The following is an 18,839-nucleotide window of genomic DNA, read 5'->3' as shown; positions in this document are numbered from 1 at the left end:
TCTTTCTAAGTTGCACACCATTATAGAAATATGCTAAAAGATGGAATGTTACCTCCTATCCAGGGTGTTAATCACCATCAAGTTTCTGCAGTAATATTAAAATACATTAAAACAAATCAGTAGCATTATTATAAATTAAAATAAAAAATATTCAAGGTTCTAAACTGTGTCTGTTTACACCACCCTGACTGTGTGACAATTACTGGATAAGTGTTGTCCCCAGTGAGGGGAAGGAACAGATGGCAGCCTGCTAAAAAGCACATACTGTATATCAATTTATTAATTACTAAATGCAATCTGCTAGACGTTCATCACAAGATACTTTAGCTATTAAATTTCAGAGGGATTAGAAATTCAAAACAAATTATTTTAATAATAATTAACTTAGCTATATGTATTGCAAGCATGTTACTTCCTTAGTTTAGAAGTCTGAAATGATTGGGTGCCATCTGTCTAACTACCATTACATCTTTTTTAATATCCAAAGTGCATTTTGCTTAGGTACACGGATAAATGCTGAACAACAACGACAACAAAAAAATTAATGTTATGGGCATAGTTGGACACTTAGAAATCTTAACCACGCCGGTTGAGTACCAGACTACAGAGCCTGCCCCTTCTAGGACACTGATTTGTCTCTGAGACGCTGACTTGAAAAGTCATGACCATTTGTTAACTCTTTGATGGCGTACGTAACACATGCTGATGGTTTTCAACACATCCTTGCAAAGGCCTAACTATATCACAAAGTCAACATCACAGCTGCCATTTGCTGGCAGTATCAAATAGGGAAAGGAAGGACTATTTGGAGTGAGAGGAAAAAAGGCTTTTACTTGGAGGGACGTGGGAAGAATGGCTCAGAAGTGCTCGTTTACCAAAGATGGGACCTGGGAGCTCAGAAGAAATAAGGTTCTCCTTCAAAAGTTATTGCACCATGCCTGGGTGCCAGATGGAAAGTGCTACCAAAAAAAGCCTTACAAATAAGGATTACTGCCAGATGAAAGCAAATTATATTTGTCACCAATACGTTTGACACAAAAATAAAGGAACCAGCTTCCTCAAAAAGCTTTCCTGTAAGAATCGGTGTTCCCATCTGCAGTGGGCCAAAATTTCTTCTAATAATGTAGGATGTGATTGTAATCCAAGCAGAATTTAGACCGATGGCTCTGATTGCCCTTTCAGTTGTCTCACTATTAGTTGGATAATGTCGTGCTAAGATCTTCTTTAGAATATTGACAAGGACAGGGCTTTAACACAAGACTGAGGTCTTCGAACACTGAATTTACTTCAGCTAAATGATAGGCCTTCTACCTGGATAAGAGTCCTAAGTCCCAGCTCTTTGTATAGCGAGAGGGCAAGAAGATCACTAAGATGACTCCTTCTTTTTAGACATTTTTGGCTAGTATCAAGTTGTAAACTTGAGAAAAAAACCCTACTTGCACATAGAAAGCACCTTGGAGAAAAAATCGTAAAAGCTTAGACGTGTTCAGATAAACCTACCAAAGTTAATCTTCCTGAGGCTGGTATGACACACTTTTGGGGTGACAAAGTTCTTTTTACAGGAAGAATATGGCAGGTTCCACTAGAAATACATTTTTTCATTTCTTGTTAGAAAAAAGGAAAATGTTTCATGCAAGCTAGCAATCCACCTTCTTTATGTATACATCACAGCCTGAGGATCATTTTTCATGGACAGATCTACCACTAGTGGAAGTACACCCAGCAGGTCAAATAGTGTTGCAGTTTACAACTAGCAGAGATGAAAAAGAATCTGAGCCTGTGAATTCTCTTTCAGCGGTTCTGCCTCAAGCTCTAACAAATTTCCATTTAAACAAAATGGATCAGGAGCCAGTCTTATGACTGTGTTCTTCAGAACAGGGAAATTGCAGAATGATTCATGTGAGATTACAGAGAAAAGCCTATGTCTTAAATGCAAATTTAAAGGATCCCAACATCTTCAGCTGTGACCTCAGCTAAGCAACTTTTTTAGGTCTGAGTCCTCACTCTGACATTGCTTTCTGTAGGGTTGAAACATAAGGTAGAGTAATGAGGATGTTGAAATTTCTCCAATTTCTGAATTAGCAATCCATACTCTTCTTAGAAGTGGCTTCAGGATATCCATTGCCACAAGTGGTCAACAGCTTGGTTTCACAAGTGTAATTTTTATTATGCTAATTGAAAGATCAGACTTCTGAAATGAGCAAAATACTGTGCTGTCAGAGCATAGAAAATGGAAATCACTTATCCGGAATGTCAGAGGGCAACTACACAATTGTGTTATCCTTAAAAATTATATTCCTTCATCTCATTCAGGCATACTGAAAAAGTTCTCCCACTCTTAATTCTTTTCTTAAAATCTAGTATCTTTGTAACAGTAAACATGACTTGGGAGAGAATCTGGATCAGTAGTTCCACTGTCTTTAGCATTTTTGTGGCACATGAAAACTTCCAAGACAAGACATCTGAAACAGTCTTTGAGGAAGAGGATTTTTGTGGGTTTTTTTAATCAGTTCTAAATTACTCTGTTGGGTTTTTTTTTACATAAAAATTAATGCATTTAACATCACACAGTTTGGGAGTAGGAGGGAGAATCTGCATCAATTCAAGTTTCAGAATCATTAATGAGCTTGTTCTGCGTCTGGAAAATGAAAGAGAACAGTGTGAACCACTAGCACAAATCTCAGCTGCACGTGAGGCAAGCAGCTAATTTCAGCAGTGGAGATTGTCACAGGCAGAGCTATAGCAACCGAAGAGCACAACTCAGATGCTTTCCCAGTACTTTCCTCCACAGTTAAAAATCTATCCGCAAACAGTACATCTCCTGCACAGCAATCACAATGCTTCCTGAACATATACAAGCAGCTGCGCTCATCCATTCCGTGTGGGCAAGCATCACTGGTGCATACACAATCACACTAATTGTGTGTTTAAGAAACATAGCAAACACTGATTCTGTGGTTAACATCTGGAAATGTAAACCCTAGGAAGAAAACAGAAATTTCTAAGCTAGCATGCTTGCTCACTTGTTGGCGCTCTCTCACTTATCCTTGCATTTTTCCACTTCTATTGCTGCTTCCTTGTACTTACAAGCAGCAGCTTGCAGCAGTACCTAACCCACCGGGCACAGAAGCTCCTCATGCAACTTGGTTCCCACTTGTGCACCCTTGGCCAAGAGCGTGATACTGAATGATCAGGGTCATTATTATATCTCAGCATGTCCTGGCTTCCTCCAGGAAGAAAATGGGAAAGGCTGGTCCAGGGAGGAGCTGTGCTGTTCCCCAGTCAGTCCTGTAGCTGGAATAACCAGGGAGGCATGGCTGTGGTGTGTGCGCCATGGAGCATCCCGACTCTGCAGGTCACCCTCTGCCCGGGTTCCTGCCCTTTCTCTTTGTCTGGATCTTGAACAATGTGCCTCCATCTTCAATAGGTTCAGCATTTTTTTAGAAGTTTGGATTTAATTCTGAATTCCCTTAATTTGTAGTACGTCTTTGATGTTTTTAATGTTTCCTTGTAACACTTTTACAGTTACTTGAAAAATGGCACAAAACCAGTTCCAGATACAAAAATACTGCTCTGCCAGAGCAGAGTTCAATAATCAAAGCAACAGTGGATTCCATCCTTTGAAGGATTGCTTTCAGATGCAGAAAATGACTCAACATGCTGAAGACAAGCCAACTGTTCTGCAGAAGTATTACCCAACACCCAGTGTAGTGACAAAGGTGGACAGGGACAGTACTAATTCAGTGTGTCACAAACAGCTTAGATGTAGCCAAAAAAAAGAAAAAGTGCCAAGCAGGATTTTAAATTTCTGGTCATTTAAAATATCTTTTCTATGTAAAATTAAGAACTAAACCCACTTGTTTTCACACTGAAGTGAAGCAGGAACACTTCAGTTGGCCCAAAGCCACTCGGAAGAAAGCCAAATAAATGAAGGCCTAACATCACAAAACTGCTGGAGGAGGTAGTGGGTACGTTGTCCCTTCTTTATTCAATACCCAGGCAGTGCAGATATTCACTTGGGGCCAAGAGGCCCAGACTCAATTCTTTCTGTCTGAAGTGAACTGAACCTACATATTCCACCTGCTACAAGGTAGTGTGGAGGGACCACCAAATCTCCTCAGCCGCTGCCCTTCTATTTTGCATAAATAATTAAAATTCACTGGCATGCTGAGTCCCAGCTAACAAAGCCTTTCTGTAGCGTGCATCCTCCCAACCTCCAGGCTGTCGCCTTCCTCCCACTCCCTTTGTCCCCGGCTCAATGAATATTTCAAGTGAGAACGAAAACAACAGCAGCGACCAAGGGAAACCCATTTCGTCCCTCTTTTACCAAGAGATGGCGGACCTGGTTCAGTCTCCAGCCCCGAATCAAGCAACGAGTATATGTGAGCTGGAATCTTGCACCTCTTCAGTGAGTGGCCTAACCAAGAAAATGCAGCATGTTCTGTCCTACTTTTCTCCAAAGTGTTCATAAAATTACCCAAAGAATCCCCACTGTTAGTTGGCTTCCAGTCTCTTCCAGACCAACACAGTAATATTTACAAGGGACTTTAACAAGGATTTTTGTATCTGATTGGGAAATACTGAAAAAAAAAAAAAAAATTGCCAACAGCATTCAAACTTTCTAAAACTGTTCCAAAAATAAAAGTCAGACGTGGACTAAATTTTCGTCATCTGTCTCCTACAAGAAGTGCATGGCAGTACCGAGGCAAGCAACTCTCAGCTATAGTTGAATAACAGGCCGAGTATCAAAGGGGGAAGGAGAAGCAAACAGAGCTTCTGGGGAAAGGGGTTAATGCAATCTCAGGAAGAAGACCTTCAGAAAAAAGTCGCTGGTGAAGGCAACGAGAGGCAGTGTTTGAGCAGAAAATAGTTCCTTCAGACACTGCTCCCAAAGGAAACAAAGGCAAGAACAGCCATGTGCTAGCAGCAGCCCACAAACTTACTGATAGCATCTTATTAAAGCAGAGGGAAACACCTCCCCTTAACTTGATACGGGAAAAAAGAGGGACCAAGATTTTTGGAACGTTAACTGTTGTGTTTAGCCACACAGTGATGACATTGATTGTTTTTCACAAAAGCACACTTTCATGTAGCTACACAAGATTTCCGATATTTCAAAACTCAATCTCATCAGTATGAACTGCAACACTTTCTTAACACAGTCGAAGCCTAAAAGCAAAATGGCTTTTCCATGTCTGTATATATCTATATCTCACATTTTTCATCCTATATATATTCTTGCTAGTGGTATTAAGATAAAATTCCTTTTTTTTTTTTCAATCCTTGTACGAAGATTAAGATGCGTTCAAAGACAGGAACACTTCTGTGTGCTACATCCCCTCTTTGAATACACAGCTTTGAACAGAAACACAAAAAAATTTTGGTAAAAACAGATATCATACTGTAATAATCATATATTTAGGGCAACGTGTTTGACCAAGAATAAAGTAATAACTAGACATTGTAGACACTAAGGAAATGAATGCAAGGGAAAAGAAAAGAAAAGAAATTGATTGTGAATGGACATTTCCAGGAGTGAAATACAGGTGAAACAGGCATCTAAATATTACGCTATATTGCTGGCAAACAATGAAAACTTATATAAGTCAAATCTGAAAGAACAACATTGGTCAAATGCACACTACAACTTATTCCTATACAAATACTGTTCAGCTAACACTGCAACGTTAAAGCTTACTTTTAAGTTGTCATAATTTTTCCTTAATTCATGTGGTATAAAACAACCATGTACATAAACATGACACACATAATAAAAAAGGAAGACCAAAAGCAAGTGTAACTGGAGTTTGGTACTCACCTCCTTCTCCTGACCCAGAGCCATTATCTGGAAAAGAAATACAGGGGGGAGAAAAAAAAAAGAAAGCAAATGAAAATATTGCTCCAGCAGCAGCTGTTCAGGAACTTGTCACTGTAAAACTTTACACAGGTGTTACATTTCATGAGCCAGGTGTAAAAACAAACATCCCACATAAAGTCTGGCATCCTTTAGTACATGTCCATGCTTACGGTGCCTTACCCTCTCTTTTCCCTGTGAAGATATTTTTACACAAGGAACAGCATCATTCAGTACTGAAAACTAAATCGCTTTCTTAGCTTTTTTTCAACTGGTAGAGATTCAAATTTGTTAAACCCAAAAGAGAGGAAGAGCACAGAGTCTGATTTTTGGAATATTTACGTTTTTACCCTCTGATCCTGGGAGTGGTACATGGAAGAGTGATATATAAATCACCTGACTGCAGAAGTACCTCCAGAAGACAACTGGTCCTCAAAGTAAAGTTGGCTTAAGTCATCTAACTACAAAATAGCTCCTCGCAGCTGAGTCTATCACTTCATATAAAGATGCTCTAATGGCATAGTTATTTCATTGACATTAGACTGACTGGATTAGCATCTGATGAGTGACAGCTTGTGGCTGCATCCCCTTTGCATTAGCAGTTCAAGTGTCAGCAGGACTTGAGCTTCCTCACCACCCCAGGCCAACTAACTCCACTTCAGAGCACTACGGAGATGCCCAGGGATTTTGTACAGGGATGTGCATCCACTGGACAGTGCTCCGCACAGCATCATCAGCTAGCACGGCAGTAAAGACAAGCCCTTAAACACATGCTCCGAGTCACACACCTCCCTTGGTCTTTCTTGCTCAAAGGAGGAGAAGAGGAGAAGGTGGGACGGCAATTACAGCCAGTGAATTGCTCCCCATCCCTGTTAGCTCAGTTTCTCTGGAAGATGAGGAGAGGAGCGGAGCACACACTGCTCGTCCCACACCTCCCCTTTCATGCCTGCTTTGATGATGGAGAAGGCAGCTGAATTTATTTCCACAAATCTGAAAGAAGACAGCGACCAGGCAGAGGAGCGGGGTTCTTACTTCCACGTATGAGCTCGTTGTTCACATCAGAGGAAAAACCAAACCCTCTGTTTGCTCAGATCCCTCCCCCACTTTTTCTTTAAGCAGTTATATTTCTAAGAATAATTCCTTCTAGTGTGTGGATGAAAGCGTGAAATTCCACGTTACTGGGTCACTTCACACATTAAAAATAATCTCCTGTCACATGGACTATCAGCAATAGAGAGGTTTTTTTTCCTCTGCCTAATTTTTCCTTTCTGTCCTCCTATACCACTATTCCGTATCTAATAGACTGAGCTTATTACCTTACAGAAATGAATGCAAAACCAGAAGGGCTCTTGTTCCATCGATAGTGACCCACTTTACTGACAAAGCAGACAATCCCATATAAAATGTCATTGTTGAGTCACTAAGAAATATGGCTTATAATGCAGTATTGCTTCATTAAGAAATGTGAAGGAGTATAATTTATTTATATGAGGTAAGTATATAGGCTTATTTGCAGTGGTGAAATTGTGCCAAAGCTGTTCTGGGGGAGAGAAGTCCACAGGCAACTCTGTCTCCTTGGCAGGACATTCTAGTTACAGGAGAGATTCATTCCCACTTCTCTGGGCTTTCAGGTCTCAAGAAACCATAAAAAAGAGTGTCATCCTCTATAACACTTTGCAACATTTTCAACTTTTCACTGGGAGCTGTGCTAGGACTCCTGTCTCCAGGGTAACTGTGCTAAACTAAGCCGGTGTTCCTGCTTTTTTCTGAGCCTTGGCTAGATTTTCCTAAGCAGCTGCTGGTTAAAAAGGTAGCATTTTTTTTTTTTTTCTGCAAGCTTACTTGGACAAGCAGCCCTGCTCTTTTCAGGCCCTTAACCAATTCAGGATTACCAAAAGTGGTCTCCGTGCACCAAGACCTGGTAAGAAAGATGCTCAAACAAGTGAGAAGGGTTTTCCAGCATCTGAACTTTGGCACCCAAGAGTTATTATACTCTATACCCAAGTCCTGGATTTCCCCCTAAAGCTTTTGGGGTACAGCTGGGGTGGGTTTAGTACAAAGACAGTATGTGGCACTTCTATGCATAAAGCAGAAATTGGTCTTCCCACACCAACACTCCAGAAACTTCACTGAGGAAGTCCTGGATAATGTTGACTTTTTTATTCAATTATCTTCAGTTACTCATCACATGAAACAGAACCGGAAGACAGAAAGAGCAGCTGCTACCTCAGGTCATAGTTCCCTGTTAGCTAACTATATTCTGCCTGGATTTCTCGGCTAACAGAGCTAACAAAGCAGCCCTCTCCGTAGCGGGACAGGGCAAGCTTTCTGCAGTTTAACCCTGGGTACACAAGAGCGCCTCTAGCTAAAGATTGGATAAAGTTATCAAGAACTTGCTACCGAAGAAGACCATCCTGATCTAGTTGGCATTAGACATGGCAAGGAGGGCACTATTGCATTGCTCAGTGAGAGCTTTTAACTTTCTCTCAGATGGCATAATTTTGCAGCAGCAGCACAGACCCCCGAAACGTCCCAACAGAGCTGCAACGGCCAGCGTTTTGGAAAAGATCCGACACCTGCACAGCCCATTTCAAGCCATCAGCCGGAGCAAAGTCAAAGCCAGCTCCAACCTCCCGCCGCTGGCAGGGGAGCGGAGCTCACGCCACAGCACAGAAGCGGTGTGCGAAGGAGCACACCAGCTCAGCCTTCCTCCGGCTGGGCTCACAATCCCACCCTCCAGCAGCAGGGCTGCCTGCTAGCAATTACCCTTGATTTTGATATGCCAGCAGGAGCTTTTGGGGGAGGAACACTGACAAGCCTAATTGCCAGCAGCTGCAAGGCCTCTGGCTGCTGGAGATAGGCTTTTAACCTCCACCTTGCCAGGCTGTGTGTAGGGAATGTCCCTTTGCCTCAGCATCTTCACACATTTGTTATCACTTCATCCTGGTAGCTATTTCCTCCTTAATTGTTCCATGCAAAAAAAAAAAAAAAAAAAAAAAAAAAGAAAGAGATAAATAAAAGGCACAGGATATTAAATGCTGGCATGTGATGATACGGTATTTTTGGGTATGACTTGTTCTTTGCTTCCAAAACATTTCCTAATGACAGAAGGCGACCTTGTGCTGTCACAAATCCTCCTCGCAGGCTGGACAGGAAAGCTCCTGCACTGCACTGAATCTGGGAGTAAGCATCTCGGTCAGTCCTCAGAATGAATGTATGTTTTTATAGCAGATTTTCTGGTTTGTTATGGCTTTCTTGCAAGAGCATGGAGACTTAATTTCACACTTTCCCTATCTAGAAGTGAGTTGCCTAGAATTTCTTCCTGAACTCCCTCAAAAGGATTAAACTGAGCTTATTATAATTCTTTTCAGGACAATGTGTGCATCTAATTACACTTCACTGTAAGCCTCCCACATAAAAAACATTTACTGTAAAAACCTGTGCATTCAAATTCAGGTTAAGAGTTTGATTACTTCAGACTGAAGAACACTAAATTAAAACCACTCTTCAGAGAACCGTTCCTTAAATCCAGCAGAGATATAGTATTTGTTTCTAGTTCTGCACACAGCTTTTTTTTTTTACTTTAGAAATCACAATAAAAAAGCAATGGACTGTGCCTTCTAAAATATATACAGTTCACTGAGAATCTATAAGTACAATTTATCAAGTACTACATCATTGTGTGGTTACATTTTCATGTGCATATAATATAAATCTGACAGCAGTCAAAATCGTGGCTCTGTGTACAGGCTAACAGGAATACACATTCTTAGAAATGAATTGTAAGGGTCTATTTCTTATTTACTATTTTTTTTTATTTCAAACTAATAAAACACAATAAATTCACCAACAAAAGGGTGCAGAAGAAATCAAGGGACTTGGTGACACTCCTCCTCAATGCTCTGAGCACCCTGACTGCCCTCTCTTCCCGGTTTCTTAAATCTGTTTAGCAAGCCAGTTCAGGATAACCTCCGGTAGAGGACGGCATAACATGAATGAATTTCAATGTAATGTCACCCTCAATGAACTGATCAAGGATTCAGGTCAGCAGCAAGACCGCTGATGCTGTGAGCTTGGCAGGAGTCCTGGTGTAGGTATTGCCATCTCCCCATGCCCTGCTGGATGGTGCCGTCTCCGCATTTGGTTGTGGGCTGAGCTGCAAACAGGGAACTGGTAAGGGTGAGAAATAAAAAATGAAAGGAAAAGGCTGGGACAGTGCTCTGATCTTGTTCATAACATAATCCCACAGAGCAAGGAGGAGCAGCTGTGGAAGATGGGAATTACTACCAGCAAGGACTCCGCTTCGCATCCCTGCTCGTCTCCACCCAGTCACAGACAGGGCGATGGCTTCTTTGCGAATGCAAAAGGCCAGGTCAGGTGTAGGCAAAAATTGTATATAGTTTGATTTGAGTCATTGTTTCTCAAATGTATTTTAAGGTATTAGGCAAAGAGAACGCTAAAGCTGCATTTCACTCATTTTCCTAGTTTCTCTGTGTTTTGCAACATGGGGCTGCATGCATTGGCTGAAACCCACAGACCCTCACCATCACAGCTTGTGCCAGGTCTATTTAGGCACAGGAACATCTCTGTAAACTCAGATATTTAAAAAAAAACCAATGTCCTTTCATTGAAAAATGGGCTTTGACAATGTTAAAACCTGTATATGCCATCGCGAAAGCTTCAGCTGTACAATCTCTTACATTTCACTAAAACACCATTTTTAATGTGTAAACTTGCATTTTGTTCATTCCTAAAGAACCTATGATTGACTCGCCTTTTTAACGTTGCTTATTTTAGGATATTGCAACTCTGACAGCACTCGGGCAAAGGAAATACATATATAAGTGTGCTGTTAAATAACCCATGACTGTAAAAATTTAATCAAAATGTTACCTGCCGAAAACTGGTCTGACTGAATCACTCAGTATAGTCTGTTTCAGCGCCATAGCTTCAGCAGGTATCAATCCCTGGCAAATGGGAAGTATTTAATTCTTGTATGAGATTCAGAAGTCTAACATACTTCAGATATTAAATAGTTGTTAGAACACCATAGGGGAATTTCATCCTGTTGTCTCAGGTGCATCCCGTCAGGATGAAGCTTTGCTTTCAAACAAACAAAACTCTGACAGGAAACCAGTGAATCTCTACTAAGCTCCCAATGACATCCCAGAACAAAGCACTTTCAAAGCAAATTTGGAGACACTTGGAGAAAATGGATGGGGGTCTATAAAGGGTTTTTTAATTTGGGCAGTTGATTTGATATGTGTTACAGATGAAGAGTACAAATATATTGACTTCTGGATGACCTGTGATCCTCAGCAGGGCATGGACAGGTTGTGGAGGATGGCTTTTACCATCCAATATTCTCACATCAGCCGGAACACTCGGGGAGCAGCCGGTACTGTTCTGTTAGAGCTCCACCAAAGCACTTTAAATTGTGCCAGTGTAAACGTAGTATGCAGCCTGAATCACGTCCTCAGTTTCAGAAATGTGTTTTCAGTACTTTCTGGTCAATTGTCTCAGCACACGTCTTGATCTATTATACGAAGTGCTAAAAATTATGCTGCATTTCCTAGGTTTTATGTAGGACTCAAAGAAAGGGAGAGGGAGGTTAAAAAAAATCTGAGAGTAGCTGAGCACTGCAGTAATTTGCTGCCAGCAACCTGAGGCTGAGAAGAATCAATTTTTCGTTTCGAAATGTCTTTTTCTTAGTAGGGTAGAATGCATATAAAAATAATCATTTTTTCTTTGTTATTCCCAAAACATTACCCTAGTCTTTTGTTTTAGTGGGGGAAAGAAACTTTCATGTGGTGAGTCTGTTTCTTAAAATAATTTGGGCAGGAAATTTAAAAAAATATTTACTTGTACATCCTCAGTTCAAACCTTCATAATACTTTTGGGGGGGTTTTGCAGGAATATGTGAGTGCTCCAAAACTTTAATGCATTTTTTTCCTATTTCTGCAGCATCTGGAGATAATTTACAGGTGGAAGATTGAGAAAGAAGGTAGATTCAGACATCTGCCTGAGGTATGCTGGAATTATACAGCTGAGCTGGACACAAAATGCAGGCTTCCTTCAGTCCTAGGACCAAAGTCATAGATAATCTTGGACCTTGGTAAACAGCCCCAAATCTCAGCATAGGTCTGTCAAAGGCATTACAGCAGCTCATGTAAAACACAGCTACACTCCATTTAAACGAGCTCTGGGACTGGCAGCAGCAAGGAACTTGGCCTAGGTACACTGCCCAAATATTTACCCTAATTTCCAGATAGGAAGTTGCAGCTACCAGTGGGTTCCAGGCTGCTACCTCTTAATTGTCATCAATAATTAGCCTCGCCAACATAAACCTAGCTAGGAGCGTGCAGTCGTGCTTCTGGCTGTCATGTAGATGCAACCTTGCTTAGGCTAATCTGAGTAACTGTTGTGTATCAAAAGATGAGGGATGTCCCACACGTAATTTTTCTTGTTTGTTATTTATGTATCAAAAAATGCAGTTGTTGACGCTACTGAGTCATTTAACTTAATTCGGAGAAAGCCAGCCACGTGTCTGGTCCCACTAGCTTTGAATCTGTCCAGAGGTTCAGAAGACCCCTGGTGGCTAAAGTTTCTGTGGCCAACAGCATGTTGCAATATTCAAGACAGTGAAAACCTGTCCCATGTATTTTAAGCGTGAGGAAAATAAACGTTTTAAGTGCATGGAAAGATAGAAAAGGCCAATCTATCAGAAATGTGAGGCACAATGATTTTGTAAGAGTTGTGCATACCTTTAAAGTAATGACCTAAAGTGAAATTAGTAAACGATGACGCCTTGGATACAGGTAGAGTGGCAGTCAAGATGAGCAGTGTCACTTGCTGGATGTTACGCTAATTCTGTATATCCAAAAAATGAGTCCTAAAGAAATTACTAATTTGGAGTCCGCTCCAAATTTGTTGTAAGCCTTTTGATAATATCAAGGCTTCTCTATACATACAACAGAAGCATTCACAAACTATTTTCTCAGACCAAATATTTCTACTTTTAATGTTTATTTATTAACCTGTTAGCATATCAGAAGATATATCAGATTTCTTCTCTACAAAAATATTCCATTGCTAAAGAGGACTTTGGATTTCCACAGTATTTTATTCTATGAAAAGCATGAAAATTAAAACCTCTATAATTAAGGGCAAAACTAAAGAGTTAACCATATAACATCATGCATTAGTGACACAAAATGATGTTTTACATACCAGAATAACAAGGTCCTCTTGATACCACTGTTATCTCTTTCTGATGCTTGCAAGAAGCTCTCCTGAGGAAGCATTCATTTTGGTAAGTGTCTCCATTTGATCCACAAACAGGAATATAGTTCGTGTGACACTGAAAAAGAAATTGTAAAATTACTCAGTCATACAAAATCGTGTGATTAATCTCATCTGAATATTAATATTCAGGAAGATAGTTGTGTAAATATTAATTGCTAGCAGTAACTTATAACTCTGTTCACTAAAGGAAGATTTAAAATACATTAGTTTCTCAGTATCACTGCATGTATTCCTTCTGGATCACTGAAATAATAGTCCAATTCCATATGGGCTGAATGTAGGAATTCAGTAGGAAAGATTAAAAGAACAAAATAACTAGAGTGGGACTCATTAATGGCTAGAGGGAATATGACAAGCATCTAGAAGTATTTGAAGGATAAACACACTGAGGAAGGAGAAAACTTCTTCAAGATAATACAAGAATGTATGGCAAGGCACAGGGGGATGAAACAAACCGAGCAAAGGAAAATTTAAGGTGAACTGTGCTTAAGGGGAGATTTGCTGATCTTTTTGGTCATAGAATGATGTTGCAAGGGAGATGGAAAACAATCACCATCCCCATTAAGTTCACGAGCATCGTGAGTCTGTTTTACTTGGTCAACAACTATAATAATGCTTTTGTATTACTATACTGAAAAATTTTCAGCTCAAAGGCAGTAACATTGGTACATTTAATAAAAAGCAAGGAATAAAGGAAAGCTTATCATTCAGAATGGTTTTGGCAGGAGCAGCCTGTATTTTGCTATTTTCTTACTTTCTAAGCAAGATGGATTATATACCCCTTGTGTGTATAATGTGTATTAAAATGCTGGGACGCACACTGAGACAGGCAATCCGCCTAACACCTGCGAGTGCTGCACCGCTCCCTGCTGAACTGGAGATCCAAACCCCACTTCACCGCGTGGAAAAGGAGACGTTGCCTTGTTTGGGGCTGCAAATGGCAACTGTTATTCCAGGCACCTTTTGCATCTTTAAAACCCCAAGGCAAAAAAACCCCAAACAACAAAAAGCAATGAACAACGACACAGGCTAGCCACCAAATTTCTTAACCATATAAAGTGTATGATTAAACTGATATAGTCCAACCAGTGAGAGTTCACACAAAAATAGCAACATTAGTTAAGCTAAACTGCCCCAAAAGGACAAGAGTTTCTCCTCCAAATTCCAAATGACAGTCTCTGCTGCAACAGTTTCTTTGTGCTTTGGCATACGCAAACCTCAAAATACTCAATTTTTAAAACAAAATTTTGAAAGGAATTATCCTTCCTCCTTTGTCATCCTGCCATAGATGACCAACCAAGAATGAACTAAGCAAGCACAGACAGAAATAAATCATGCTGCCAGCTCTGCAAATTATTTCTAAGAGTTTTGTAATACTTTCCAATAGTGAGTAGCTTTCAGACATACAACCACAACTGTCAGTCTTGTCATATCTCACACTGAACAGTCACTTCTAGGGAATAATTAAACAAGCAACTTTGGGGGGGAACAATACTTTCTAATAGACAATTCTCTATTCAATATTAAAGTTACTGTGTGATGTTTTAAAGCTGCAGGTTTCTGTCCTGAGGATAGAAAGTGAGAGGCAAAGTGATGCCTTTTTTAGAGTTTGGTAAGACTTTAGAGATTTGGTACAGTACAGCTAAAAGTTCTCATGCAAATTCCTTTAGGAGTAGAGTTGTTTTCTTGTGAGGAAATCCTCTAGTAGCTTGAGGAGAGCATCTCTCCATGGACAGGATCTGCCCTCTGCAGTGTCCTGTGGGAAAATCCATCTGGGCTCCGTCTGATGCTGCATGCTTGTGGCGTGCCCAGCATCTGAAGGGATGTAAGGTTTACTCCTTATCTACATTCTTTTTCCTATTCTGTCAAATTAAAGCAGTTATCTTATTACACCATTTGTTGTCAAGCCTTTCTTACTGAGATCGAAAAAGAGCCCCGTGCCAGCTCTCTTTCACCTCACCTCCCCATGCTGGTCCATAACACATTCACGGTGTTGATTGGTTTTTAATTTAGGTTTTGTAAAATGTCATCCAAATTGCAGCAAAAGACCTTTCCATAATTTTGGTGAACATGTGTTATCCCTGACGTCCATTGTAATAAGAAGGAACTTATCCTTTTTCCTGACTAGGCCTGCAGAAGGTTGGGATATCATTAAGCTCACTGCAAGCAGAGCACAACTGAATCCTTCAGCACCCCTCCAATGGTCTAATTTGTAAATTTTATTCCGGGGAATCAAACTTCAACATCTTGCTTTATGCTAGGTGACTTGGCAAGACAGAGAAAGCCTGCAAGGTGTTCAGAGAGGTCGTGGCCCGTAGAGCTCTTGCTGCCATTTCACGATAGCTGTTTCAGTGACAACGCTGAAATTTGGCAGCCAGTCATGTCCAAAGGGGATCCTAGGAGGAAAGACTACGACTCATTAATATTTAAAGTTTTAGAATACCGAACGGTTGAGAAATGCTGCCAGGTCAGGAGTGGTGGCAGATAAGGAGGAGGAGGAAGGAGTAGTGGTGCCTGGAAGGGAACTGAAATCTCTAAGCGTTTTCCTGAATCTGATGGACGGTTTGAGTCAGCCTTGGCCTTAGTTCAAGGGTGGCTGTGAAAAGTCGTGCCCCTCGGTGGTGGTGCTAGTTGCAGCTGAATAATTAAGGTTAAGAGTTGCAGGAAGAATTCAACCCGCTATGTCTGAAACATACAATACCTTCTCCTCATCCTTAAACTTCTGTCCTTAGAGTGCTGGATTAAATTTTCAAGAAGTACAGGTAAACTGACAATTAGCCTAAAAATAATACTGGTTTTTAAAATAGGTTCTCCAAGAAAAAGTATCAGCTTATCACATGGGCCAGTTTCTTTTTTAGTCTTCATGACCTGGATATTAGGAAGTCATAAAATTTACTACCTACAGAAAATAAATGAAACTTTTGCTTAGCCTAGGGTTGAATTTATTTTCCTTTTTTTTTTTTAATCATTACTGGGTTTTTATTTTATTATTTTTTCATAAATGAAAGTTACAGCTTCTTCTCCTAAGAATTTTTTCTCCCTTTAAAAGGCAGTCAGATCCCATGGTTCTTATGGGATGTAAGCTGCAAGATGCCCCCAGCATAGGTACCCACCTGCATGACACCACATCAAAAGCCAGCTCTGAAACACTGGAATCCAAAACCAGTGTAAGATCACACACACACTGTTGCTATTCTGGTTCCCCTTGATTTATTATTTATTGGAAACAGAACACAAGATCATTTTTAAAATACTGAAAGATATCCCACTCCAAGGTTGGTTGATAACACTGCCACCTCTTGCAGTTTTACTGGGAGTCTTATAATATTTGATATGTTTGTCCTGGCTATAAATTGTAAGAAGAAAGACCTTCAGTACTCTCTTTTATTTAAAAAGTGAGGGGTGCAAGGGAAGGAATGATTGCCATGATAGTTATAAAAATTGTAAACTAAAGGCTCAAAAAACAGTGAAGAAAGTTGAATTTGCTTTTTACTACTTTTTAAAAGTTATGCGGATTTTTCAAAATAAAATTTCCATACTTTTTTTTTTCCTGAGTGGTATTAATTCATTATTTTCATTCATAAATTTTATGATCACTGTTGATCCAGTTATTATCTGATTTTCAAAATACTGAAGATCTTCCGGGGTCTAATGTACCACATTTGGCCACCAGCAGAGCGGGGAAGAATTCTCCAAATACCGGGTATGAGAATAAGCAATCCATAATAAGTACTGCATTTAAATTATAAAGCTGCATTTGGTGTGTGTGACAACGCTTGGCCGCCCTGCTCCGGGTCACCTCCCCTCCCCTCTAGGGTCTCGGGGCAGGATGAGGCAAGGCAGAGAGGCAGAGAGCGAGTGTCACCCAGTGCTCCCCACTGCTGCTTGTGCTGGTCATGGGCTGTGGGTGCCCAGCACGTGGTGGCCCTCTGTTCTTCCCCACTTTGGTCTATGCTGCCAGCTGGCTTACCAAAGCCATGTGAGGAGCTAACATGATGCTACACTCTCTACTTTCTCCCTGAGCACGCCCTGGTGAAGTTCGGTCACATACCGTCCCAATCAGTGCCATTAAAAAGGGAGCTTATGGTTAGGTTTATAGAAGCCTGCTGATGAGCGAAATTTTTAAAGCGGCGATTCTACAAATACTTCAGTACACCTGAAAGACTGGTGAGAAACGGCAAACAAAAAGGTGAGCAGCCCTTACCTGGAACTGACACGCACATTTCAAGCCGTCGCCCTCTTCCTTGCACACTCCTCCGTATTTACACGACGACTCATCACACACTCTTACGTCAGATTCCCTTACGTTTAATTCTGTGAAAAAGAAAAAGGAGACAGAAAAGAAATAGTAAGATGAGTAACTTTTCGGACTGCCTTGTCCTTAAACCTACTGAGCCACCCCGCTGCCTTCCTCCCATACAGGTATCAAAGGAAAAAAGCCAGAGCTGTTCCCTGGGCTGCCCTGCGTCGGCTCTGTCCTGCTCACTAGGGGCAGCTTTGCCTGGTTGTCACAGTGGTTGTGGCAAAACGCCACTTCACCAAACACGCAAATACAGAGCAGGCGCATATTTGCACTGCCCAAATTCCCTTCCATGTCCCCCCTGCCAGGGATGCCACCAGTAGAAAACCTTCCACCATAGAAGTTGCTTCCATACAAGTTGCTTCTAGCAGGAGTCAGGACCTTTACACAAGCCATAGCCTACGTTTCTCACCTGCTACCTCTTTTTGCCTTACTTGCCACAAAGGTCCTGAAGAAGAAAAGAAGCTAAAACATCAGAATTTTTCACCCCAGTCTCCCAGTCTCAGTCTCTCATCCTTCAGACTAAAAATAAACTGAAGTGTGTTTAAACTATTATAATTTTCTTGAGCTGTAGGAGCCAGAGCAATGAACCAGAGCCCTCTGTCTTAGCTGCTGCATAAACATATGGAGCACAAGTGCAGCTCCTGCCTCAGTAAGCCCACAGAAGCGGTACAGACAGCAAGCCAGCTCGAGGGAAGCCAAGGGGTCGTATGCATCAACTGCATAGGCACTAGCTCCAGCACAAAGGTTGCTTAAATGGCTCCAAGCTTTTTTGGGCATCACATCCAAAGGGTAGTTTTAAAGGACAATAAATATATCCTTTTGAAATAAGTATTCCATTTGAACTATATATAGGAGAGAGAGCAAAAGAAGGCACCGGTGGGATAATGGAAGCGGTCAGTGTTAGCCTAAACGTGACCTCACCGGGCTGCGTGGGAACGGTGCTGTTAGTGTAGATTGCAATGAAAAGGTGAAAACACCAAGAGCTCTAGAAGAATCCCCCGACACTGTTTAAGGCTGCGCTCATATCAAAAGATATCGTTCGAAGTTGTCTGCTCTTCGGCTCGAGTCAGAAACCTCCAGGACCCTACAGCAATATGACCCACTAAAGAGATTGATTGACAGTGGTGTGATTTAAAATAATATTGGTGACTTTTAATAAGCAAGCCCTGTCCAGATAACTGGCTTAAAGAAAGCACCGAATACCAGCCATTCAGAAGCAGGGAAAGGCAGGTCAAAAGCAGAAGAAAATAATGCTCGCTACCACTTGCAGTCTTAAATAGGCAGTCACCCTCCTGCTCACAGTAGTGTCAACACTTCTGTGTGGCAGTGACAGACACACCGGAAAACTGCCCCAGTGGGTTTATGTAACATTACACA

The 18,839-nt window shown here is 41.0% G+C and overlaps 1 protein-coding gene across 1 annotated transcript in view; it reads right to left on the bottom strand.

The window, feature by feature from the left end:
• TMEFF1 (transmembrane protein with EGF like and two follistatin like domains 1) overlaps nt 1-18,839 on the bottom strand; it is a gene marked incomplete at both ends in the record, with an annotated part of 124,967 nt that overhangs the window by 35,675 nt on the left and 70,453 nt on the right. The window contains 3 exons of the mRNA XM_082479962.1: nt 5,819-5,845; nt 13,085-13,214; nt 17,364-17,473. Of these exons, the coding sequence (XP_082336088.1) occupies nt 5,819-5,845; nt 13,085-13,214; nt 17,364-17,473 (267 nt within the window). The remainder of the gene's footprint in view (nt 1-5,818; nt 5,846-13,084; nt 13,215-17,363; nt 17,474-18,839) is intronic.

The sequence above is a fragment of the Vanellus vanellus genome, assembly GCF_965231255.1.
Source record: "Vanellus vanellus genome assembly, chromosome: 2".
NCBI lineage: Eukaryota > Metazoa > Chordata > Aves > Charadriiformes > Charadriidae > Vanellus > Vanellus vanellus.
This window is presented reverse-complemented; position numbering and strand designations above follow the sequence as displayed.